At 43.7% G+C, this 25,894-nt stretch overlaps 1 protein-coding gene across 2 annotated transcripts in view; it reads right to left on the bottom strand.

The window, feature by feature from the left end:
* Positions 1-25,894, bottom strand: part of LOC137656834 (peptidylprolyl isomerase domain and WD repeat-containing protein 1-like) — a 387,155-nt gene that overhangs the window by 29,416 nt on the left and 331,845 nt on the right. For both annotated transcript variants that reach the window (XM_068391160.1, XM_068391159.1), the window contains exons 2-7: positions 25,735-25,894; positions 16,155-16,257; positions 11,608-11,807; positions 11,037-11,230; positions 1,376-1,594; positions 293-411 (exon numbers count right to left, since the gene is read on the bottom strand). In XM_068391160.1, coding sequence (XP_068247261.1) covers positions 293-411; positions 1,376-1,594; positions 11,037-11,230; positions 11,608-11,807; positions 16,155-16,257; positions 25,735-25,861 — 962 coding nt within the window. In that variant the 5' untranslated portion in view covers positions 25,862-25,894. The remainder of the gene's footprint in view (positions 1-292; positions 412-1,375; positions 1,595-11,036; positions 11,231-11,607; positions 11,808-16,154; positions 16,258-25,734) is intronic.

Raw genomic sequence — 25,894 nt, 5'->3', positions numbered from 1 at the left:
CTTATCCTGATTACAACAAAATATCTACATAAGTCTTTTTATAGTTTATATATGACATGTGTTTTAACGTTGTTACTGTTTTTAGAATGATTTATTGTTAATTTTTTCTCATCAATCATTTATTTCCTTGTTTCCTTTCCTCACTCAGCTATTTTTCCCTATTGGAGCCCTTGGGCTTATATCATCTTGCTTTTCCAACTAGGGTTGTGGCTTGGCTAGTAATAATAATAATAATAATAATAATAATAATAATAATAATAATAATAATAATAATAATAATATAAATACTGACCTTCTTCCAAATTCCATATTTGGTATTTGTTGCTTCTTCTGTTGCAACTCTATGTAATGTTGCAAACTTTCGTCAAACACTCGGGTTAATTTTCCGGTTAAAAATTTGAAGACACGGACCTGTATGGAGACAATAATTCATATGAGTACAAGACCAGGTCATAAAACCTTTGCAGTATATTAGTCTACTCATCTGAGAGATCAATTCCTCACCTCTAATTCTTACTTGTATTACACAAAATTCCATTTAATTTCTAGTTACAGTACATCCCTGAGAGATCCTTAATAGGCACTGATATATATTTAATCACAACCAAAATTTACTGTAACGAGATGAATGTTTAAGTGGAACAAGAAAAAATAAAGGGATTATGTTTCATGACAAAACCTAACAGGAACCATAATCTAATAAAATCCCAAATTTATGCCCTAAAATCAAAATACATCATCAAAGAGAATTTATTATAATTATAAGATGTAGGGTCAAGACTGAAACTGCTTGTCAATAATATATCTAACAGTCTATCTAGAATTGATTGCTGATGCTACAACCCACTGCTCAGGGGTCAAAGCTGCTTGTTAATGGTACTTTAGGTTTAGATTGTAAAGTGTAGTACTGTATTTAAATCATAAGAAGAATTTGGACATGGCCCTAAAATAGAAATAACAACCTGAAAAGTAAAAAAAAAATATCCATTACAGTTTTATATATAAACAGGACAAGGTAAGATATACAAAACCTGCAGTTAAGATCAGTGTAAAAAGCAAGTTAGTCATTTCTTAATATTTTTTGGAAGCTACATTAAATATCTCCAACATCTCCATGTACCAATATTCACAAACTAATGTGAAGACCGAAACATAACTGACGTTACTCAATAGACTGAGGCAACCACTTCACTCACTTTATTTTCCTAACATTTTCATTGGAAAAAAAGTTACGCAACATTTGAATTATAAGTCTTTGTAAAATTAAATTCCTTGGATACTAGTGTAACTATAAAAATCAATTATCAAATAATATCTACAAGTAATTTTAATAATTTTATACATGATGATTAAATACTATTCCAGATTAACATACCTTTTTATCCGCACCAAGCGTGGCAAACTGGGATCCTTGAGGAGAAATTGCCATACATCTTGGGAATGTTTTATTCTTTACAAATTCAAACAGATCAGTATCTAATTTTGACTCAAACTTGACGCATGTGGCTGTCTGATACTCGTTCTTCGTTCCGGACCAGTACTCAATCATACCAATCTCATCAACCGAAATTATAACATCGTAGATCACATTGTACTGGAAATAAAGTATATACGGTTCAGTATATCATTTAGCAATATAATCCTATGAATATTCAATAAATTGTCTTACAAATTAAAAGTATTTAAATTACGGCAAAGCAAAACATTAACTATATCTGTCCAATAGAAGGTCTTCCAAAGAAATTATAAATATGTCACATGAATATCAAATTCACGAAGGTTTCCAAAGACATTTCGGCTATAATCTTCGTGGCATTTAAAGAATAATCCCCATCAAACAAAATGCTATGCATTAGAGATTAGATGAGAGAATTAGCATTCTCAAAAGAATATTGATATTTCTTTCTGTTCATTTGTGTGATCAAATTATCTTTTTTATGAGCCACAATAATGAGTGGGATTCAGCTATCAATGAAAAAAATTACAAGAGCAATTTAGGTGGTGAGTATATGTGAATATACAAAAGTAACAAAACTACTGTTAAATGTCTTGAGGAATAGAAAGAACCAGAGGAAGCAGAGTCCTGCTAAAGATAACAAGATCGATGAAAAAACATCGAAAAGAGATGTGAAGGACTTAGGACTCGGAAAACTTGTAATGGATAGGAGACATAACAGAGGACAAACCATGTATAGTGACACTGAAGGATTAGGTGTTCCCAACACCCAATGATTCTTACTATTAGTTAAAGTTCACATTACAGCCTTCAAAACTGGGCCTCATACATGATTATGAAGATTCTAATATTCAATTTCTTAAATATTTTCAACCTAAAATCAAGCATTATAAATTTTAGTACTTTATTAACATTTCACATAAAAAGACACATGATAAATTCATACCTACTTCACAATAGTTACTAAAAATTACAATAATGGGTCCATGATGTACCCTACAGCAATATTTTTTCTTTGAGTCCCTTGTTAGGCTGGGAGGAACGTAGAGAGTAGAGGTCCCCTTTTTGTTTTTGTTTCTTTGTTGATGTCGGCTACCCCCCAAAATTGGGGGAAGTGCCTTGGTATATGTATGTATGTATGTACATATCTTTTTTATTCAAGAACATAAAATGAATGGTCTTATCAAAATAGAAAAAAATATACACCTATGAAATAAAATATACAAAATATGTTATTCTAATTAATCTAGTCAGACTACCAATTCTCATTTCTTAATTCTCTCAGAGATAATCTGAAGGTATAGCTACTAAGGGAAGGGTGAACATTCAAGCAACATGAAATGACAAATTCGGAGATAATTTGTATTTTTCCTAACCATACAAACCTTAGCTATTTACATTGGGTTTACCTTTTAGCGTAGCTGAAATGACGAAACAATAGTTTTTAACGAGGGTTAACTACCCCCGCGCTAGTTAGCGGGGGTAGGGGAAGGGATAGCTTGCTAACACTCTCCCCCCCCACACACACCGGTGATTGGCTTCACTTCACTTAGAGGTAGGACTTGACTTGGGGGCCAGGGCTGGCGGGTAAATATGTGTAAATAGCTAAGGTTTGTATGGTTAGGAAAAATACAAATTATCTCCGAATTTGTCATTTGTTCCGTAACCGAAATACAAACCACGCTATTTACATTGGGTGACTTACCCCTTAGGAAGGGTGGAAAGTCCCCAGCCTTACTGACATCGGCTTTGCCAGGGGACTCCGTCCCTCAGTGAGTAACACTTGAGAGAAGGAGCCCCTGCACCTCACAAGTTCGTTGCTTCGCTAGGAACGAGTGGCCTACATAAGTTGTGTGTGGAGGAAAGTGTGACTCGTCCTATGAAGTTGACCTTGAGACCTTTAGATAGGAATCTAGGATAGGACGTTCCCAATACCACCTCGTCAGGGTATGGGGGACGCAACAGTATTAAGCTTAATACTAGGAGCACAAGGAAGCATGGGTTACCTGCAGAGGTCGAGGTCAGCTATGTGAGGACCAGGATGCTGCTTCCCCAAGAGAGGGGAGAATGAAGAAAGAAGTAAGGGTCAGACATACTCTTTCATTCACGCAGACTAAAACCGGGTAACAACGCCCTCAACCTACTGCTACTTGTCCATAAAGGAGCCTGAGGTTAGACCAGCTGTTGTGCAGCCACCACAGGGCCGATAGAAAACGTATCGAGGCTCCTGTGGGTCACGTCCTGCAGGTAGTGGGCTGTGAAGGTCGTCTGACGCTTCCAGACCCCAGCTTGAAGCACCTACGTCACAGAGAAGTTTCTCTTGAAGGCCAGGGACGTAGCAACACCCCTAACATCGTGTGCCCTAGGGCGACGTGACGGAGGAGGGTCTGGATTCAAGGCGTGGTGGATAACCCTTCGAATCCAAGCCGAGATGGTGTTCCTGGTGACCCTCCTCTTCGTCCTGCCTGTGCTTACAAACAATGCTTGCACTTGAGGACGGACTGCAGCTGTTCTCTTCAAGTAGTACCTCAGACACCTCACTGGACATAGTAGCAGCTGGTCTGGGTCGCTTGTTACAGAGCGGAGACTCGCGATCCTGAAAGAGTCGAACCGAGGATCTGGCACTCCAGGATTTTGAGTCTTGGCAACAAACTCAGGGACGAACCTGAACGTTACCTCCCCCCATCCCCTTGAATGGGCGATGTCGTACGAGAGACCATGAAGTTCACTAACTCGCTTGGCCGAAGCCAAAGCGAGCAGGAAAGCCGTCTTCCAAGACAGGTGGCAATCGGAGGCCTGGCATAATGGTTCGGAGGGAGGTCTCTTAAGAGCCCTGAGGACCCGAACCACGTTCCAAGGAGGAGGTCTCACTTCCGACTGGGGGAAGGTAAGCTTATAGCTACGTATGAGTAGAGAGAGTTCTAGCGAGGAAGAAATGTCCACGCCTTTCAGCCTGAAAGCCAAGCTTAAGGCTGAGCGATAGCCTTTCACTGCCGAGACAGAAAGGCGCATTTCCTCCCGCAGATATACGAGGAAGTCCGCTATTGCTGGAATAGTGGCATCGAGTGGAGAGATACCCCTCCCACGAAACCAACCACAAAAGACTCTCCACTTCGCCTGGTAGACTCCCTCAGAGGACTTTCGCAGGTGCCGAGACATTCTCTCCGCAACCTGCTGCGAAAAGCCTCTCTCCGTGAGGAGACACTGGACAGTCTCCAGGCGTGAAGCCGAAGCGAGGCCACGGCCTTGTGAGGGACGTTGGAGTGGGGTTGTCTGAGAAGCTCGTGTCGTGGAGGAAGTTCCCTCGGGAGCTCCGTCAGGAGCTGCAGAAGGTCCGGGAACCATTCCGCGTGATGCCATAGCGAAGCTACCAGAGTCATCGAACAGTTGACCGATAGTCTGGTCCTGTTGAGCACCCTTCTCATCAGACAGAACGGTGGGAAGGAGTACACGTTGATGTTGTCCCACCGTTGCTGGAAAACATCTTGCCAGAGAGCCTTGGAGTCCGGGACTGGGGAGCAGTATAGAGGCAGCTTGAAATTCAACGCTGTCGCGAACAGGTCCACGGTCGGGGAACCCCACAAAGTCAGGACTTTGTTGGCTATCTGAGGATCCAAAGACCACTCGGTACTCACTATCTGCGAGGCCCTGCTCAGACTGTCAGCGAGCACATTCCTCTTGCCAGGAATGAAGCGAGCTGATAGTGTTATCGAGTGGACTTCGGTCCACCTCAGAATCTCTACTGCAAGATGGGATAGCTGCTGCGAAAAAGTGCCTCCCTGCCTGTTGATATAAGCCACTACCGTGGTGTTGTCGCTCATCACCACCACGGAATGACCCGCCAGGGACCGTTGGAACTGTTGAAGAGCCAGAAAGACGGCCTTCAACTCTAGCAGGTTGATGTGCAGGCACTTTTCTGATTCTGACCAAAGGCCTGAGGTCCTCTGGTTCAGAACGTGCGCCCCCCACCCTTCTTTTGACGCGTCCGAAAACAGTGTCAATTCCGGGGGAAGGACGAGAAGACTCACTCCTTTTCGCAGGTTCTCGTCGACCAGCCACCACCGCAGGTCCGTCTGTTCCAAAGATCCTATCGGGACCTGAACGTCCGGGGAATCGGATCCTTGATTCCACCGGGACTTGAGCCGCCACTGCAGGGATCTCATCCTGAGGCGGCCGTTTGGAACCAGACGAGCCAGGGAGGACAGGTGACCTAAGAGACGCAACCACGATTGGGCGGGAAACTCTTCTCGCCTGAGGAAGGGTTCCGCCACCCTCCTCAGCCTTGCTATCCTGTCGTCTGATGGAAAGGCTTTGTGGAGATTGGTGTCTATCAGCATGCCTAGATAAACCAGTCGTTGGGACGGCTGCAGAGAGGACTTCTCGAGGTTTACCACGATCCCCAGATCCTGGCAAAGACCTAGAAGCCTGTCTCGGTGCCGAAGAAGGGTCGACTCCGAGTCTGCTAGGATCAGCCAGTCGTCCAGATAACGAAGGAGACGGATGCCGTTCCTATGCGCCAAAGATGAAATCAGGGTGAACACTCTGGTGAACACCTGAGGTGCTGTGGAGAGACCGAAACACAGCACCTTGAACTGGTAGATCTTGTCGTCTAGGCAGAATCTCAAGTACTTCCTGGAAGACGGATGGATTGGGATCTGGAAGTACGCGTCCTTTAGATCCAGTGAGCACATGAAGTCTAGAGGTCTCACCGCAAATCTGACCGTGTCCGCTGTCTCCATGCTGAACCGAGTTTGCTTGACAAACCCGTTCAGAGCCGAGAGGTCGATGACAGGTCTCCAGCCTCCAGACGCCTTCTTTACAAGAGAGAGTCGACTGAAGAAGCCTGGGGAGCCGTCGACGACCTCCTGGAGAGCATCTTCTTGAGCATGGTTTCGACTTCTGCCCGAAGGGCCAGCCCCTTTGCCGATCCCGTGGCATAGGAGCTCAACAACACTGGATTCGCTGTCAGGGGAGGTTGAGATGTTATGAACGGGACGCGATAACCTTGGCCGATCACTGAAACCGTCCAAGCATCGGCCCCGTGTTGCTGCCACCTGTGCACGCAACGTTGAAGGCATCCCCCCACAGGTGGACACGCGGGGGGATTGCCACTCCTAGTGTTTGCGGCCGCGTCCGCTCCCTCTAGGAGTCTTGCCTCCCCTGGAGGACTTACCGCCCCTCTTGATCTTGGCTGGAAAGAGCTGGGGCTTAGACACCACTTTCTTAGCTGCCGGTGCCTGCTTCGGTGCCTTACGAGGCTGCTGCTGCTGTTGCTGTGGAGCTGGAGGCTTATAGGGCCGAGCTGTAAGGGCCCTATGGAGGAAGAAGTCCTGGCTAGATTTCCTCCACCTCTCAGCCGTTCGCTCCATATCCTGTGGCTCCAACAGATTCTCCCCAAGGAGGGAAGCATGTCTGAGCCTACAGACATCCACGGCGGGGACCTTCGGGTGGAACCTCTCGGTCACCGCATCGCGCCGCGACAACACCGAGTTGGCCCACAGGGTGGTGACCTGGTGCGCCAGGAACTCGATGGAGCGGGTGCCCGAGAGTAAGAAGGTCTCCAGGGCTTTCCTATTGGTCTCCTTAGACAAGTCCTCGGAGCGCAATAGGATGCCCAGAGTTCCTAGCCATATATCCAGCCACGAAGTGACCTGCATGGCGCACTTCGCGACCTTCTCATGGCTCAGGATCTCCGACGCCGAGAACGACACCTGCCGGGCAGAGAGCTTCTCGAGAGGAACTCCCTTAGCCAGCTCTTCTACGGAGTGATGGAGAGGAAGAGCGAGACTAGACTCACCCAAGATCTCAAAATACCTCCTCTGCTGGAGACGAGGAGGTGGGATGAGTTTGTTCCCGGCAGAGGAACGACTGGAGGAAGCAAGAGTTGCGAGTTGGGCATTGGCCCTGGCTCTGGCACTCTTCAATCCCCGAGACCAGGGCAGAGCCGCACTGGTCTTAGGAGCCTTCTGAACATCGAACACTTGGTCCAGGACCGTGTCCTTGCCTTCTCGGGGGGCGATCACGGGATCCATGAACTCGTTGAGTTGCCTCATCAGGCTCAGGACCTGCCAGAAGGCATGTTCAGATTCCTGCTGGTCTCCTCCTTGCGGGCTGTCAGCTAAGTCTCCCGTCCCCGGAATCTCTTCTGGGGCGAAGCGTGGACGTTCTCCCGGGGAGCAGCGGGTTCCTGGCGAATCCTTGAAGACGATTTCGGGATGGTCTTGGAGTCCTTGGGTTCCCTTCTGGGATTGATACAGGACCCCAACAAAGAGGTTCGGGGAGCCCCTTCCGCGCGAGACGATTCTCCTCCATGAAGAAAAGGCTCCCCCCTTGGTGCCGAGGGGGAGACTATCACCTCACTGGACACACCCGAGGACGGAAAAGCCTCGTCCACGGGAGAAGGAGAAAACGCCTGCGAAGGGGATGGGGCCTTCCCGACAGACCTCTTAGGAACCAACTTCTCCCTGGGGGAAATCACCACGAAGTCCACTCCTCTCCTTCTCTTCAGCAGAGTGAGGCAGGCGTTGGCTTGTGACCCTGATCGGCGAGTGCTGGCTTCATAGCCTTCACTAACGCCCGCATCAGAGGACCAAACCAAGTCTGTCACTCCACGGACACAGAGACCGAAATCCCCGCTGGAGGGAAGGGGATCGGGCGATCCTTCGGAGTGAACACCACTGGACCTGCCTGAAAAGGAAAAGGGGAAGAAAGACGCACTGACCTATCTGAAGTGTCTTCCCTGTCCTGCACAAGGGTCCTGCGCTTTGGTGGAGGCGATCCTGAGCGCGGTCTGGTGACACGCGTTCCTGCTGCTGTCACGGGCTGCGAAATTCGGCGCGAACGGTGGTCGCGCGTAGGCGAACGGTTGCGCGGGCGCGCAGGCGAGTGGTCGTGCGGGCGAGTGGGCACGAGGGCGTACAGGCGAACGAGCGCGTGGGCGAGCCGGTGAACGAATGCGTCGGCGAGGGAACGCGTTGTCGCGCGGGCGAGCGAGAACGCTCCGAAGATCGCTGACGACGTTGGTCAGGAGACCTGTAGCACGTGGGAGAGCGATTGCGAGCAGGCGATCGGTGGTGCGCTGGTGAACGCTGGCGTGCAGGCGAGCGATGGCGCGTTGGCGCATGGTGACGCGTTGGTGAGCGATAGCGTGTAGATCGCGTAGGCGAACGACCGCGCGAGGGCGAGCTAACAGAGGGCGACCCATGTCCTTCCAAATCTTCTGGGCGACGGCGCGTTGGAGAACGCTTGCGCGCAGGCGATAGGTCACACGGGTGGTCTGGAGATCGCCGATGTTCAGGTGATCCCTGACGCGCAGTAGAACGCTGACGAGCAGGCGATTGTTGAATCGTCTGTGATCGCTGGCGAGCAAGAGGGCGACGTGTGGTTTCCTGAGATGGAACAGTCGGCGCGGGGCGCAAAGGCGAACGTTCACGAACAGGAACAGGAAGCGCGTGGGCGTACGTGTGTTTTAGAAACGCGCTGGAGAACGCGAGCGATGTTGTGCAGGAACAAGCTGAGGATCGCGAGGGCGCTCAGGAGACTGATGGCGCACGGGGCGCACAACAGGAACTGCAGGATATTCGGAGACCACAGGGGAGCGCTGGCGAGCAGTGGGGCGATGGTCCTCAGAAGAGCGCTGACGAACAGGAGAGCGCTGACGAGCAGGAGAGCGCCTGTGCGCTAACACTGCAGAAGGGCGAGCAGGGGAACGCTGGCGAGCTGGGCGCTCATCAGGAACAATAGGTTGAAGGATGTCCTCAGGAGAGCGCTGGCGAGAAGAGGGGCGATCATCAGGAGAGCACTGGCGAACAGGAGATCGCTGACGAACAGGAGAGCGCTGACGAGCAGGAGAGCGCCTGTGCGCTAACACTGCACGTGCAAGGGAAGAATCCCTTTGCCCCGAAGGGACCGTTGCCCGTCGGGTGACGAGGTCAGGTTGCTGAACATCTACCCCAGAAGTTGAAGGTCTGGAAGGCGTAGGAGACCGATCCCCAGAGAGGTCTAAGGAAGCTGGAGCTGCAGGCTGTTTATGGCGAGGAGAGTCCCCTTCGGAGGAAGAAGGAGAAGATCCAAAAAGGCGCCTCTTAGCACCCTTATAAGGAGACGGGAGGCCCTTGCGACGCAGCGGACGGTGAGCCTTACGGCGAAGGCGGCCACGAGGAAGATCGTCAGGACCATCAGTCCTCCGAAGGGGAGTCTCAGTCAAAGCACTCCCCTTAGAGGGAAGCTGGACAGCAGAAGAGCCCGTAGGACTCCCTTCCCCCTTCGAAGGATGTACGGAAGGGGGAGGAGAGCCGTCAGCACCAACATCTACAACTGCACCTGCAGAGGATTGACCCGCCCCACCGGAAGCCTCTGTCACCACGACGTCGACGATAGACAGAGGATCTACCTCTGCTATCACCGGCGACTGCTTAACGGCGGCCCCCAACTGGACAAGGTCAATCAGGGCTACCCTGGAGGGCAGGCCCTTAAGCCCCAGGGAAGCCCAAATCTGAAAAAGATCATCGTTAGACAAAGATTCATCAATAACCTCCCCCGGAGGGGGAGGAGGAACCGCCCCACTATGGGAGGCGACGCCCTCTCCCCCAACCCAAGGTCGGGAAACAGAACTAGGGCCTGCGCTCCCACTCGGCCGACTCTCCTTAGGAGCCGAACGAGGGGGAGCTTCGGAGGAGGCTTGGGCGGCGAAAGAAGAGTCCCGAGAACCTTCCTCCTTCAAGGCAACCCCGGAAGGAGAACGGTCTCTCTTGGACTTTTTCTTACGCCGGCGGCCAAATCTCTCCCACTGGGAGGCAGACCACTCCCTGCACTCACTACACTTATTTTCCTGATCACACCGTCGGCCTCGACACTGCGGGCAAAGGGTGTGAGGATCAGTGTCCACGGCCGACATAAAAGTACCACAAGGGCGGCCGGCAATACTAGGGCACGTACGCATAGTAACAATAAAGGTGGTCAACTTCTAACACACACACACAAACTGAAAGAAAAAGCAGAAAAAGATTAAAGGCTGTCAACGAGGACGATGGACAGACACGTCTGTTCATCGCCGGAGCCAAAAGTGAAGTGAAGCAAATCACCGGTGTGTGGGGGGGAGGGGTAGCAAGCTATCCCTTCCCCTACCCCCGTTAACTAGAGCGGGGGTAGTTAACCCTCGTTAAAAACTATTGGCTCGTCATTTCAGCTACGCTAAAAGGTAAACCCAATGTAAATAGCGTGTTTTGTATTTCGGTTACGGAACAAATGCTAGTTAAACAGCTAAATGGAAAGAGCCCACAAGAAATTTAATAACACAAACAGAGAGAGACAATTTTAGAAAATCCTTTCACCCACATAGAAAAGAGGAAAAGGCCTTGGCTCTTCGATGTTGAGCCTTAGGATCTAAATTCTGAGCAAAACTGATTCAAGATACATGAAAAAGAATGATGTCAAGAACAGTGCACTTCATACAGAAGTACTGTATTCCCTTAGAGGTTGGATGATGAAAATAAACTATTATGAATTTACTATCTAAAATCATATGAAATATGCTAATTATCCAGTATCCACCAGTCATGGGTTCAACCCCTTTCTTTACCTTAATGATTGTAACCGGCTTGGTGTGTAATGAATCGAGCACATGCAGCGGGACATTTGTCCCATGTCCGTCGAAGATATAAATCTTAGGAGATTCTGCATCTGACACCGCGACCGTGTGCAAAGGATCAGATATTGGGTGAATCCACTCGGCAGTGTTTGGGACAAAATTAAGTTTCATCATGTTTATCATATCTGAAAAATGAATGAAACACAGGGATTACTGCAATATTCAAAGAGTATTTCATTAATTTATTTCTACCCACATCTATAAAAATATATAACAGAAAAATTAATTTAAGTTTATAGAATAAACATGACACAAAGAAAATTAATTTCTTTTGAAATATCAACAATGGAAGTATGTTACAAAAAGCAATTTTTTATATCTAAAATAGATACAAATAGCATGTTTTATTTTATCAACATCTAATACTAATAAGGCTTGTAAGCTATGAAAGTTTTTTCCTTTCAAAAGAATAAATAAATTTTTCCCTATCAAAAGAATAACCAATGTAAATTATAAAGTAACAAATGTAAGAAATAACGTTCAACCAAAATCCTGATCTTACCAAAGTTTTCAACATCAAACACCTTGAGCGATTTGTCATTTGATATTGAAACGAGTCTGGAGCCAGAGGTATTTGCCGCTAATTGCTGCACGTTCCCCATGTGAGCCCGATAGTGTTTCACAAATTCCACTCCTTCCTCCTGTTTCTTCCAAAATTTGATATGGCCATCACAACTCCCAGTAACAATGAAGTCGGTTTTGCTGGGAAATTTATGTTTATATAATACCATAATATAAAATACTAAACTATCTTACAAAATAACAGCAAAATTGGAAGGTACTGGGATACTATGACAAAGAAATACTAATTAAATAAGGGACAAATTGGTCACAAAAAATTAGATTTAAGAAATTAAAATCAATAATTTAATAAAAACCAATAAGTTTACATATACATAATCCTTCCATCAGAAGCTCTCAAAACACACAAAGAAGCAGTATAACCTTCACTCCACCAGCTACTTGTGGTAGCAGTGGTAATAAAGGCTTTCCTTTGTATTGACCTAACTTTCAACCAAAACCATGGGCTCTTTTACTAAGGAAGTTTACTAAGTAAGGGTTTACATATGCCTGAGCTATTTAGGTGAATGAATGAAAGTATGGAATTGGGGACCAACAAGTGGACATTTAGCAACGAGGTGTAAATGGGGGAAAAGAGGTTGGACAGTAGGAAGAAAGGAAACAGGAATTGAGGTAAAGTAGGAGACGGAAAGGATGCTGCAAAGTCCCTTTACTAACACCTACGTTGCAAAGAGCTATGGGGGGAGCTATGTAGGTAGGAAGTTCCCAGTTGCCTATATATTTATATCAGGCCACAAAGCTAGCTGACCTTAAAAGTAAATAAAAGGAGGTAATCAAAGGACCTTCACACTTCAATAGGATTGGATTTGAATTGGACTTAAAATTTGGAATACATAACCCGGTGCTTGGGCTAGAAAGGTAATTCACTGCACCCTATTGAATTAAAGTTAATATGAGGCTGGACAGCAAGATGGAACAAAAGAAAGTAGGAACAGAGGAAAATTAAAAGAATATAAAGCAAGTGTAAATAGGAGCCAAAGGAACACTGCAAAGACCCTGAAGTAATGAAGTAATGTCTATAGTGCATAGCAAGTAAAGCACTGATGGCTCTATAACTCTATGTGACCTTTCAGTATGATAATAAGTATCTCTGCTAAAGATAAGACTCTTATCACAAAGAACCCCATCAGTAACATAAAAAATCTCATACAATGAATACTCTGATCTTGATGGTAATGGAGCATATCTAAGATGAAGAGAATGAGACTTACATATGAAAATTCTTAAATATTTGCCCCCCATTATCAAAGGGTCAAAGAATATGATGCATTGAGGTACAGTCATCTGAAATAAGTGGTAACCAGCAGGAGTCAAAATCCAAATTTCATGACCTCAAAATCTCCTTGAATGTTTGAAATCCACGTGAGTCCTAATATTCATGACTGTATCTTTAGTCCAAAATAGCTCACATTTTTTAAGACCAAAAAAGTTTTCATTTCTGAATAGTTCCCTCTCTTACAGGAATTAGTGGCATATGAGGTAGCTGACATGAAAGCATAAATAAAACATAAATATGCATCAAGAAGTTTCCCAACCCTAATATGGCAAGACTAATCAGGTCATAAAATGAAAGAAGTTGCAAGAACAGGTAAGGATCCCTCTAACTTGAAACTATGAAATAAAAAGGTATTCAAGATAATACAACTCCTCGTCTGCTACTGTAGTAGCTTATTGGAAACGTCTGTCTGGCAATCTGCTGGCCTGGGGTTCAAGACCTGGTCAAACTTGATAGTTTTTTGTAGCATCTGTAACTTCACCATTCTTGTGAGATAAGGAAGTGGGGTTTAGAAGAGCCTATTGGTCTACCTATTGAGTCATCAGCAGCCACTGCCTAGCTCTCCCCGGTCATAGCTTGGGTGGAGATGGGATGTGGTTGCTGATGATATGTACACCGTATATAGTCAGTCTCTAGGGCACTGTCACTGTTCATTACCTTTATCATTCCTCAGCAACTTATAAACCTTTAAAATTAGTTGTGGTTTCAAGCAAACCTAAGATCTTCCATACCTTCCTCAGTTATATACATCTAAGATAGTAGCAGTAAACCAGTGCGTGCTCATTATGGAAGACTATTCTGGACCACTGCCCTTGATTTAAGAGTTTCAAGAAAGAGAATGACCTGAAATTTCCTGATTTTGGTGAAGAAATTCTACTTGATCACCACACAGTTTCATTACCCATTGGAGACAGGCAGACGATGTAAACCCTCATTATCATTCTGTTCATCTCTTTACAAGGCCATTACCACCTGTTTTACCCATTCCGATACACAAGCACATGAATCTCCAGGCAGATAAAATAAAGATACACATGATCATGTGTCACCAAGGTTGAAAATACGACAAATTACAATGAAAAGAAAGCAAGAAGAATGACAATGGAGTTATAAAGACAAATTCAAGATTGTCTAGGGATCTTGTGAAAACAAAGGATGACTGAAGATGCATTGAGAGACCCTAGAATCCATCTGCACAGTATTGTTAGTTAACTGCTGCATTTACTGGACCAGAGGCTGAAGTACAGTATCTGGAATTTTTTTATAGTACACAATTGAGCTAATTTTAGTTTATGGGTCTGTGAAATAAATTACTTTTGTTATAAAACCTCAACATACATTATTATTCTATTATTATTACTAGCTTATTGGAAAAGCAGGATGCATAAGCCCTAGGGCCCCAACAAGGAAAAATAGCCAAGTGAGGAAACAAAATAAATAAAATTACAAGAGAAGTTAACCCTTTTACCCCCAGGCTATTTGGAAATTCCCAACCCTTAACCCCCAGGGGGTTATCTTTTTCTCAGCACATTTTGCAGTATATTTTTTTAAAATTACTCTAACAGCCTTAATTTTTGTCATAGAGAGGTCAGGTTGGTCTCATTCTCTTGGAAAATGCCTGAATATTCTCAAAAAATTATCAAAAATAGGAAAAAAAAAATTTTATACCATTTTTTTGCAAGGACGTACCAATACGTCCATGGGGGTAAATGGATGGCTTTTGTGAAACATACCAGTACGTCCTTTGGGGGTAAAAGGGTTAAGAACAGTAAAACATACAGGATAACTAGCAAAATATAAATATCTATGACTGATTATTGTTTCATTTGTATGAAGCTACTAAATCTAATAAAATGAACTGGAAGAACATCTGTTCCCTTTAGTTCTAGTACTTTAGAATATGTCCTATGTAAAATAATAATGTTTCTTATTACATATTACGCTGGCACCGGTTAAGTATTGCAACTGCAGTATGTCTTTATAAAAAAAAATTGTTTGTCTAGATAAAAATTTATTCTTTGAGTTGCATACTTATCCCTTTGTATTAGCCTACTCAGCAATATAAAAAACAAAACAATGTGCATTAACATTACAAAACTTTCAATTTGTAATGGCATTATACATAGAAATTGAAATTTATTTTGTAATAAAACTAAAAAAAAGTTGGATAAGAAATAAACCACGCTGCCAGCAATTTCACTTGGGGTTGTTGTGGTATAATTGGTAACGTCTTTGCCTGGTGATACCAAGTCGGGGGTTCGAGTCCCGCTCAGACTCGTTAGTGCCATTAGTGTCTGCAACCTTATCATCATTGTGAGCTGAGGTTGGGGGGTTTGGGGAGGCCTATAGGCCTACCTGCCGAGTCATCAGCAGCCATTTGCCTTTACCCCCTAGTCCAAGCTTGGGTGGAGAGGAGGCTTGGATGCTGATCATATAATATATGGTCAGTCTCTATGGCAATGTCACTGTCCCTTGCCTCTGCCATTCATGAGTGGCCTTTAAACCTTTATAACATGAAGTAGCAGTGATAAAGTTGAGGTCTCAAGTCCTAAAGCAGTTACATATCTCATAAGCTTCTTTTGTTACAAAGACAATTACTGTTCTACATGCGGAGCATAAATCACTACAATGTGACCTCCAAAAGTTTGACAGATAACAAACTACATCAGTTACTTTAAAAAATTTACAGTAGTAATGTGAAGTGGCTTTTTTAAAATGACTGTACATTAATCTTCTTAACTAACACTCTCTTAGCTGAATGATTTGTGCATAATTTTTAATTTCTTTTAAGTATAAACAAAGCAGATTTCTGAACAATAATAATAGACTATGTAGCATTTTTTCTTTTTATAATTCATCCCAATAGGATATCAATATTCAATATGAACAGGTTTGATGTTAACATTTACAATTGTGGTAAAATATTTAAAGATAATTACTCGTGAGGTTTATAAATAATCCACTCCATTAGGGAAGACTTACCATTCTCAAATTGGAAATTTTATAACTATTCGTAAGACCCACAATATATTATACAGTATTGTATAAAGTTTGGAGTGTTTTCTTACCCATTACCATTGTGATAAGTTTTTATATTATGTTTCAGTAAAGTATCTATATTTGGGTAAATAAATTTCAAGAGAAATGTGAGCAAAAGACAATGTTCAATACTATAAAAAGAAATAACTCACTTGGTAACCACAACATGTGTGACAGTGTCACGATGCATGTAACTCTTCTCGTAATATTCTGCACACGGCAAACTGTCCAAGTACATTTGCTCATATTCCAATACTGAAAAAATAAAATAAAAAAGCTATTAGTAATTTAAAAATCAGTTTAGATACAAAATCAACATAGTTTGTTGATGCCATGACATTCACAGAAGTACTTATATATACAGTACATGGCTATAGGAATATAATATCGGGTGATCCTCAAAGTAGTGTTCTAGGCTCATCACATGACAAGTGGTTTGGCATTGAAAACAAGCTTATTGCATATGCAGATGATGCTACTCTCTTTGCATAAAGTCTATCCCCTGAATATAGACCTGTGGTGGCTGAGTCTCTTAATAGAGATCCAGCTAAAATTAGCGCAAGGGGCAAATTATAGGGGATGAAATTGACCTGAAACAAGACTCAAGGTATGATTGTAAGTAGGTCAGAGACAGTGGCTCCTCAACATCCAGATCTTTTCATTAATAATGTCTCATTAAATGAATAAAACTCACTTAAAATTATAGTTGTGATTCTTAATTGCAAATTTACTTTTGAGAAACACATCCTGTCTACTTTTCTTTAATTATAAAAAAAATTGCCATATTGAGTCTTTAAATTTTTGGTGACAAAAGGAAATATTTCAATTCTTCCCTTCTGTCATGTTTTGAATGTTGATCTCCTGTCTGATCTTCAGCTGCTGACTCTCATTTTAATTTGTTGGACTAAAACTTGTGGCCAATTAAATTCCTTATCCCTGATTTGGATGTGAGTCTCTGGCACTGTCATTCAGTAAGTTCTTTGTGCATGTTGCATAAGAGTTTTCTTAATTTTCCCTATCCTTTGCATTTAGATCTTTTCCGGCTGTATCATCCAGTATGTAGTACTAGGTATACAGTTCATTCTAACAGACTTACCTTCACCATCATACTAAACAGTATTCTAGAAGTCTCATTCCAGATGACTAGATTGTGAAATGATTTTCCTAATCAGGCAGTTGAATAGGAGTAGCTTTAGAAGGTCAATCTTGTTGCAAAGGCTTTACTGGTGAACAGATTGAGATGAGTAACATTTTATACTTATCTAACATTGCTACTGATCTCAATATATTTTATAACTTTTTTCATTTCCCTTTTACAGTTTACTTATCATTTCTCTATTTCCTTTCCACATTGGACTGCTTTCCCAGTTGGAGCCGTTGGGATTGTAGCATTATGCTTTTCCAATTAGGGTTGCAACATGGGTATAAATAATAATAATGATAATTTGAATCTTCTAAAGAAATACTTTAGGCATCCAAGAGCTTATCTGATATTGTGGGTGGCAACATAATTCATTTATTCTCTGTGACTACAGCACTTCTGTCTTCCAGGTGCTTATTTTCTCCTCCTGAAGTTTTCCAGTATCATAAATGTCTCTTCATGACCAAATGTTTTTCCCTATTTGATTATGTACTCTCATTAGATATGAATCAAGAATGCTACTTGCAACACCTTTCCATAACAAGTCTAGCATTATTTGAGTTATCTTTAGACGAGTTTTCTCAAAAGGAATGTGGCCCAATTTTATAGCTAACCCTGTTTATCTAGCAATAAGTTCAGTAAGTCTATTTTTCTTCATTCTTCAATGATATCCTCTCAGGCCATGACCTGTTCTACCAATCCACACCATAACCTATACGTGTTTAGATTTGCACTGGGTAGCTAATTGGGAACTTTTGAAGAATAGCGGTCCCATACGAACCTGGGACCTTTATTCTTCAAAAGGATAAAACTGGGACCTGCATTGTTAAAAAGGGATTTAAGGAAGAACAGCTGCTGAGGAAATCCAGCAACAACATGATTGGTTGTCAACCTAACCTAACCTATTTAATTCTTTATGTTTTGAAATTTCAAAACAATATTTGTGCAATTAATTTCAACTGATTTAATTTTGTATACAATAAACGGGGTGTATGTATAATAACCTATTAAATCAAGAAACTATTTGTCATTCATATCTCCCCTGAATACTACAAATTTTATATAATATGATATTTTGATTATAAAATAAATTTTTGAATATACTTACCCGGTGAATATATAATAGCTGACGTCTCCGACGGCTCGACAGATTCCAAAAACTCGCGAGCGATCGCCATGAAGGTAGCGGGTGTGCCCACCAGCGCCGACTATCGGCCAGATACCGCATATACATGTAAACAGCCTCAGTTCTTCTCATTCCGCTGGGTCTCTATCGGTGAGGAAGGGAGGGCCTATAATTTATATATTCACCGGGTAAGTATATTCAAAAATTTATTTTATAATCAAAATATAATTTTTAAATATTAAACTTAGCCGGTGAATATAATAGCTGATTCACACCCATGGTGGTGGGTAGAGACCAGTATTAAAACAATATAGGCGTATATGCTTAGAGTTTTTGACAGTTATATCATAACAAAACCCAAATAAATATAGGTACCTGGTAAGGAAGCTGACTCTGACGATTACTCTGCCTTGTTAGTCCGCTTTCCTCACGAAGCCCAGGATCCTCTTAGGATGCTGAAAGACTCCCAGGAGCTGAAGTATCCAGGGCGACAACCTATACAACAGGACCTCATCAAAACCCTTAATCTGGGCGCTCTCAAGAAATGACATTTGACCACCCGCCAAATCAAAAAGGATGCGAAAGGCTTCTTAGCCTTCCGTACAACCCAATTAAAAACATTTCAAGAGAAGATTAAAAGGATATTGGAATTAAGGGAATGTAGTGGTAGAACCCTCACCCACTACTGCACTCGCTGCAACGAATGGACCCAGTGTGTAGCAGTCCTCATAAAGAGTCTGGACGTCTTTTAAGTAAAATGAAGCGAACACCGACTTGCTCCTCCAAAAGGTCGCGTCCATAATACTTCGTAAAGATCTGTTTTGCTTAAAGGCCACGGAAGTTGCTATAGCTCTTACTTCGTGCGTCTTGACCTTAAGCAAGCAACGATCTTTTTCACTCAAATGAGAATGAGCCTCTCGGATTAAAAATCTAATAAAATACGATAAAGCATTTTTAGACATAGGCAATGATGGCTTCTTAACTGCGCACCACAAGGCCTCAGATCCACCTCGTAAGGATTTTGTACGAGCTAAATAAAACTTAAGAGCTCTGACTGGACACAGTGCTCTTTCAAGCTCGTTGCCTACGATCTCTGACAGGCAAGGTATATCAAACGACTTAGGCCAATGACGAGAAGGCAGTTCATTTTTGGCCAAGAAACCAAGCTGAAGTGAACATGTGGCTTTATCTGTAGAAAAGCCGATGTTCCTACTGAAGGCATGGATCTCACTGACCCTTTAGCCGAAGCCAAGCACACTAAGAAAAGCGTCTTGAGGGTGAGATCCTTCAGGGAGGCTGAATGTAATGGCTCAAACCTGTCGGACATTAGGAACCTTAGGACCACGTCTAAGTTCCATCCAGGAGTTGCCATACGACACTCCTTAGAGGTCTCGAAGAACTTAAGGAGATCTTGGAGATCTTTATTATTGGACAGATCTAAGCCTCTATGTCTGAACACAGACGCCAACATGCTCCTGTAGCCCTTAATAGTGGGCGCTGAGAGGAAGCGAACATTTCTCAGATGTAGGAGAAAGTCTGCAATTTGGGCTACAGAGGTACTGGAAGAGGAAATGGATGATGACTTGCACCAGTCTCTAAAGACTTCCCACTTCGACTGGTAGACCTTGATGGTAGATGCTCTCCTAGCTCTCGCAATCGCTCTGGCTGCCTCCTTCGAAAATCCTCGAGCTCTTGAGAGTCTTTCGATAGTCTGAAGGCAGTCAGACGAAGCGCGGGGAGGCTTTGATGAAGACTCCTTACGTGGGGCTGCCGTAAGAGATCCATCCTTAAAGGTAGACTCCTTGGAACGTCTACCAGCCATTGAAGTACCTCTGTGAACCACTCTCTCGCGGGCCAGAGTGCAGCAACCAATGTCAACCTGGTCCCTTCGTGAGAGGTGAACTTCTGCAGCACCTTGTCTAGGATCTTGAAAGGTGGAAAGGCATAAACGTCCAGGTGAGACCAGTCCAGCAGGAAAGCGTCTATGTGGGCTGCCTCTGGATCTGGAACTGGAAAGCAGTAAGTCGAGAGCCTCTTTGTCAGAGAGAGTCGCAAAAAGATCTATGGTGGGTGACCCCATGTCATCCATAGCTTCTCACACAGTCTTATGTAACGTCCACTCCATGGAGATGACTTGTCCTCTTCTGCTGAGGCCGTCCGCCAAGACATTCATTTTCCTTGCACAAATCTCGCCAAAGGAGAGATGTTACATGCCTTAAATGGAGTTCCTTCTGATCCGTGGATCAAAGACCCGAGCCTTCCAGACTGTCCAGTGGAGCTCCCTAACCCAAATCCGATGCATCTGAAAACAACACATGGTTTGGGTTCTTGATCGCAAGAGAAAGACCTTCTCGAAGTCTGATGTTGCTGTCCCACCAAGTCAGACATGTCTAGACTGAGTTGGAGATTGGGAAAGATACTCACTAAGCCCTTCTCCTTGTTCCAATGGTTTAGGTGAAATTGGAAAGGGCATAGGTTGAGTCTCCCCAGAGAGATAAACTAATTCAGCGATGAAAGAGTTCCCACGAGGCTAGTTCAAACTCTTACAGAGCAACTGTTTTTCTCTTGCAAGTGAAGGACTTTTAACAGAGCTTGTTCCATTCTTGCGGGAGACGAAAAGGCCCGAAAAATCAGACACTGTATCTCCATTCCCAAATAAAGAATAGTCTGGGATGGGGTACTGTAAGTTACGACTTCTCTACGTTCACTATGAGACCTAGCTCCTTGGTTAGGTCTAATGTCCATTAGAGGCTCTCCAGACAGCGATATAATGACGACGCCCTGATTAGCCAGTCGTCAAAATAAAGGGAGGCTCTGAATCCTCAAAAAATGTAGAAAGCTTGCTATATTTTGCAAGGGCCTTGTAAAAACAAGAGGAGCAGGAATGAGGTCGAAGTACAGTGCTTGACATTGGTACATTACTTTCCCGTCCACATACCTCAGATGTAGTTGAAAGTTTGGATGAATCGGGATGTGGAAGTATGCATCCTGAAGGTCGAGAGAGACCATCCAGTCGCCTTCCCTTAATGCTGCCAAGACAGATTTGGTAGTATTCATCGTGAAGTTTGTCTTGACAATGAACACATTGAGTGCACTTACATCTTAAGTACTCCTGCAGTGAACGTGGCTGCCAGATCATTGGAGCCATCCCTGGTAGCCTTGTTCCTGCAGAGAACGTGGCTGTCAGATCATTGGAGCCATCCCTGATAGCCTTGTTCATGCATGACATAATTGTACAGCAAAACTTCAAACGCTCGAAAAACTCCTAACAGGAGATGGTCTAGCTCTGAAGCGGACCATAAAATCTTGGAGCGTCTCATGGCCAGGCGACGGGGAGAGTCTATGAGCCTTGAGAAGTCTCCCTGGGCAGAGGCAGGAACTCCCAAGCCGAGAACTTCTCCCGTGTCATACCAGACGCTCGCTCTATAAGCCAGTTTAAAAGGAGGGAAAGCAAAGGCTGTCTCCCCCAAACTCCTCCTGGTGATCAACCAGTCGCCTAGCAAACGTAAAGCTCTCTTAGAAGAGCGAGAGAGCACTAGCTTAGAAAAAAACGGCTTCGAAGTAGCTAGGCCTAGTGTAACTCTGACGAAGGAGAACGAGGAGCAGCAGTTACAAAATGGTCTGGACAAAGATCCTTAAAAATCAGCATGATTTTTTTAAAGTCCATAGAGGGCTGAGCCGCTTTAGGCTCCTCTCCGTCTGACAAAGTCCCCAAAGGAATATCAGTAGGAGGGGGATCAGCAACTTCCTCATCTGAAGGAACCTCGTCCGACAATTGCCGAGTCTCATGAAAAGGAGAGACCTGCCGCGGTGGCAATGCTTGACAAGCAAAGTCCACACGCAAAGGAGCAGCAGTAGCAGTCAAGGAAGCGACGTCATGTCGCTGCTGAAAGGACTGACCAGCAACAACAACAGGAGTTGATGGACGCTCGACGTCAAGTCGAGACTGCCTTGACTGCCTAGACTGAGCAGTCAAAACAACCCTTGACTGCGGTGCTTGACGCTCAACGTCAAAACAAGGCAACTGAGCTGGTTGGCGAACGTCCTGAACGTCAACACGAAACTGCGGCAGCGGCTGAACGTCAACACGAGGCTGCGGCAGCGGCTGAAAGTCAACACGGGACTGCAGCGGGTGAGGATCCAAGTCACGTGACTGACGTGACAAACTACCGACATCACGTTTCATAACGTCAAAAGGACGAGTAAATGCTCGTTTGGGCGGCTGACGGCCAGAGTCTCGTTTAGCGTAACGGCGACTCGAAAGCGAAGGTTCATCGTGAACCTGCTCAACGTCATACTTCTCCATAAGGGAGGCAAGCTTAGTCTGCATGTCCTGCAGGACAACCCATTTAGGATCAACGGGAGTCGGAACGGGCCGAGACGACGGTAACGTCTGTGTTGGCAAAACATTGCCTTTACCGCGACCCTCGGACCCCGTGTTACGCTTGCGTTTAATAGGCGAACCGTCTTACGACGACTGCAAAGGGTCAGAGCTGTCCCCATGGCTACAGCCAGGACGCTGGACCTGTCCTGAAGGGACTGACTTCCGCTTTAAGGGTCTAGAAACTTTGCTCCAAGGTTTCTTTTGCGAGAAGCCTTCGGATGACGAGGAGAAAAAAAAAGCCTCGCTCGTCTTATGGTAGGGGCGATCTTGACGAGAAACGCCCGATACCACAGAGGGAACGTCTGTTCGTTGGTCAAAGCCTCTCGTCCCCTTAAGTCCTACGACATTACTTCTCCCTGGTGCAGGGGAGCCTGAAAGAGGTCTCGGACTAGGTGAACGACAAGCACGAACAGACGAACCCTCGGTCGCAATACTAAAAACACTTTGCGCACTTATCACTTTATCACTACGATTTTCTGTTTTTTGCACTTACTTCACTGATATCGTATTTTTCAATAATTTCACATTAGGCATGAATAAAACTGATTTCTACCTGAAGCACGCAATTCTCCCTTACATCAAAAGGTTATAATTGCGAAATGAGTCGTATAATGTAAGCACATTAGTACATGCAAAAATCAGTAAACATATATATCGAATAAAACGGAAATATATAAAGTTAAAAAGGATCAGTGACTGGGGAGGAGACTAAACACTAGTTCATTAAAGACTACGTTTTCCATCTCTCACCGTACAGTGCCTTGGGACGAGAATAAAAACTAAAAAACGTTTTATCCTTTCTCCCCGTACAGAGACTTGGGACGAGAGTAAAAAAAAAACTGAATCGAGAACAACGTTACTCGCTCCCAAACTCCTTACTTGGGACGAGAATAAAGATCGGATCGTTCTCTCTTCCTCTCTCTCTCTCTCTCTCTCTTGTCACACAGAAGAGCATTGCCCACTCACCCTTCGTCAATAAACAGGTTATTTGATCAAAGGAAAAAACTGAAAGGACTAAGAAATTGAAAATTAACAAGTTCCTTTAAATTAGTATTTAAAACACTTCAGTTTGAAAGAAGAATGAACAAAACGTCAAAATCGATTTACTCTTTCTGCAAAGTGAAACCGTGATTCTCTCTTTCTCTATCGTAACGATAGAGCGCAAACTGCGTAGCATAAATAAACCAAACGTTAGTTCATCTTTGAAAAAAACAGCACGAAGACTATTCAAAGAAAATCTTTCATAAAATATTTTCTAAAAAATATTCATTTCATAACTCTTACAGAGCAAATGATTTAAACTTAACGAAAATAAAAGTTGAATGGGCTCAACGTTGTTTAACTTCGGTTTCCAAGTTAGGACCGCCTACATTTGGAGGTAAAGGCCGCATATAAACAAAACATAAAATTTATCTTGATGTTTAGTATAAATGGAAAGCTAATCGAAGAGGCCTAATAAAGGCGGGTGAGATATAAAATATATAGAGGAAAATCTATAATTATCAACAATAATTTATAACGTGATAAAATAATTGCTAAAAGCCTAAAACACACTTCCGTACACTAAGGGAAGGGTCGGCCATCTTTACTCTATGGAAAAAACCAGAGATAAAAAAGCAAGGGCAAAACACTTTTACTCTCCTTTCAAAAGCATTTCTTTTGAGGATAGTACAGTATTGAATAATCCAACACGGCGAAAGCAATAAAACCAAAACCAAGTACTTCACCAATTCGGTAGAAAACTCGAGGTCATAATAGCGAGTGGAATCGACTTGTCGATGAAACCGACAGAGAAGAACTGAGGCTGTTTACATGTATATGCGGTATCTGGCCGATAGTCGGCGCTGGTGGGCACACCCGCTACCTTCATGGCGATCGCTCGCGAGTTTTTGGAATCTGTCAAGCCGTCGGAGACGTCAGCTATTATATATTCACCGGCTAAGTTTAATATTTAAAATTGTATTTTTCCTAGCTATACAAACCTGAGTCATTTATACAGGGTTACCACTAATCATGTTTTCTATGACCTGGCAATCAAAATTTTGTTGATTGCGTCATGCATCGTTCTGGGTAAATGCAGGGTATGAGCAAGAAGTAATCCAGAGCTTACTCACAACGTCTCTTCACAACACTGCTGGTCACGAAGTGAAGAGGTTGTGGCCTCACTTCCTCTCTATGATTGAGCCTTTCGCATTCATATCATTTATCCTTCTAGTGTTTAGCTCTCTAGACTTGTGTTTTTCTTAATTCGCAGTTATTTGAGTGACTATTCATTGAATGTGAGTTATGATTGAGTGCATATGTTTAGTAAATCTCAGTACAGTATTTATGTTTTTTGCCCAGGTCGGGATAGCGACTAATGTGCCGTCCTTATGAGTCAGAGAAACATAGCATACATCCTCAGTGTCCCTCTTACATAGACAATAGAGGTTCCAGAGAATCTTCATCGAAATACTGTAGGGAGTGGACTCCTTTGCAATGGGAGAGACTTTTTCTCATACCAGGAAACTTAATGAGATTTCTATGATGCAGATTCTCATCCCGACGGGAGTTACAGAGAAAAACTTATTCTATTCGGTGAGAACCTCCCTTCAGTTTTTCAGATTATGCAGATAAGATGTTCACTTTTAGAAGTGCATCCAATCAGAACAGTGAAAGCATCTCCTTGTTCCCGGAGGGACCTTAGAGTTGAGCCTGTCATTTCTTCACCATGCTGAGGTAGCCTTATGGGAAGATTCAGATTACCCGTATCAAACTCATTTATGAGAAGCATCTGCCTCATACACCTAGAGTTCCTTGGCAAACTCCTCTAACGAGACAGCTTCGGCTGTGTTCACCCACCCCCCCCCCAAGAGTTGACAATGCCTTCATTCTCAAAGCAGGCCTCTCTTTCTCAGCCTAATAATTCTGTACTAGATTTACATTTATAATCCGCATGACAATGATACTGTATGGAAAAATTTCCAAATAATTAAACTGAATTATCATATTTTGCCCTTTCAAGACCAATATAAGCATGAATCAGTAATAAACAAAGATGAGGGTAAAACCAAACAAAGACCTGGGTAAAACCATTATTACCTTTAATCTTTTTTGGTTTGGGTTCTATGACTGCTTCCTCAGGTTTCGGTCCAATCCACCCATCATCGTCATCGCTCTCCTCCTCTTCCTTCACCTCTAATTTCCTCTTGGCCTCTGATTCACTCATTATTTTGTCCAAAGCTCAGATAATATTCAAAGT

This window comes from Palaemon carinicauda, chromosome 17, assembly GCF_036898095.1.
Source record: "Palaemon carinicauda isolate YSFRI2023 chromosome 17, ASM3689809v2, whole genome shotgun sequence".
NCBI lineage: Eukaryota > Metazoa > Arthropoda > Malacostraca > Decapoda > Palaemonidae > Palaemon > Palaemon carinicauda.
The sequence above is the reverse complement of the archived record's forward strand: the minus strand, read 5'-3'. Positions and strand labels throughout refer to the sequence as shown.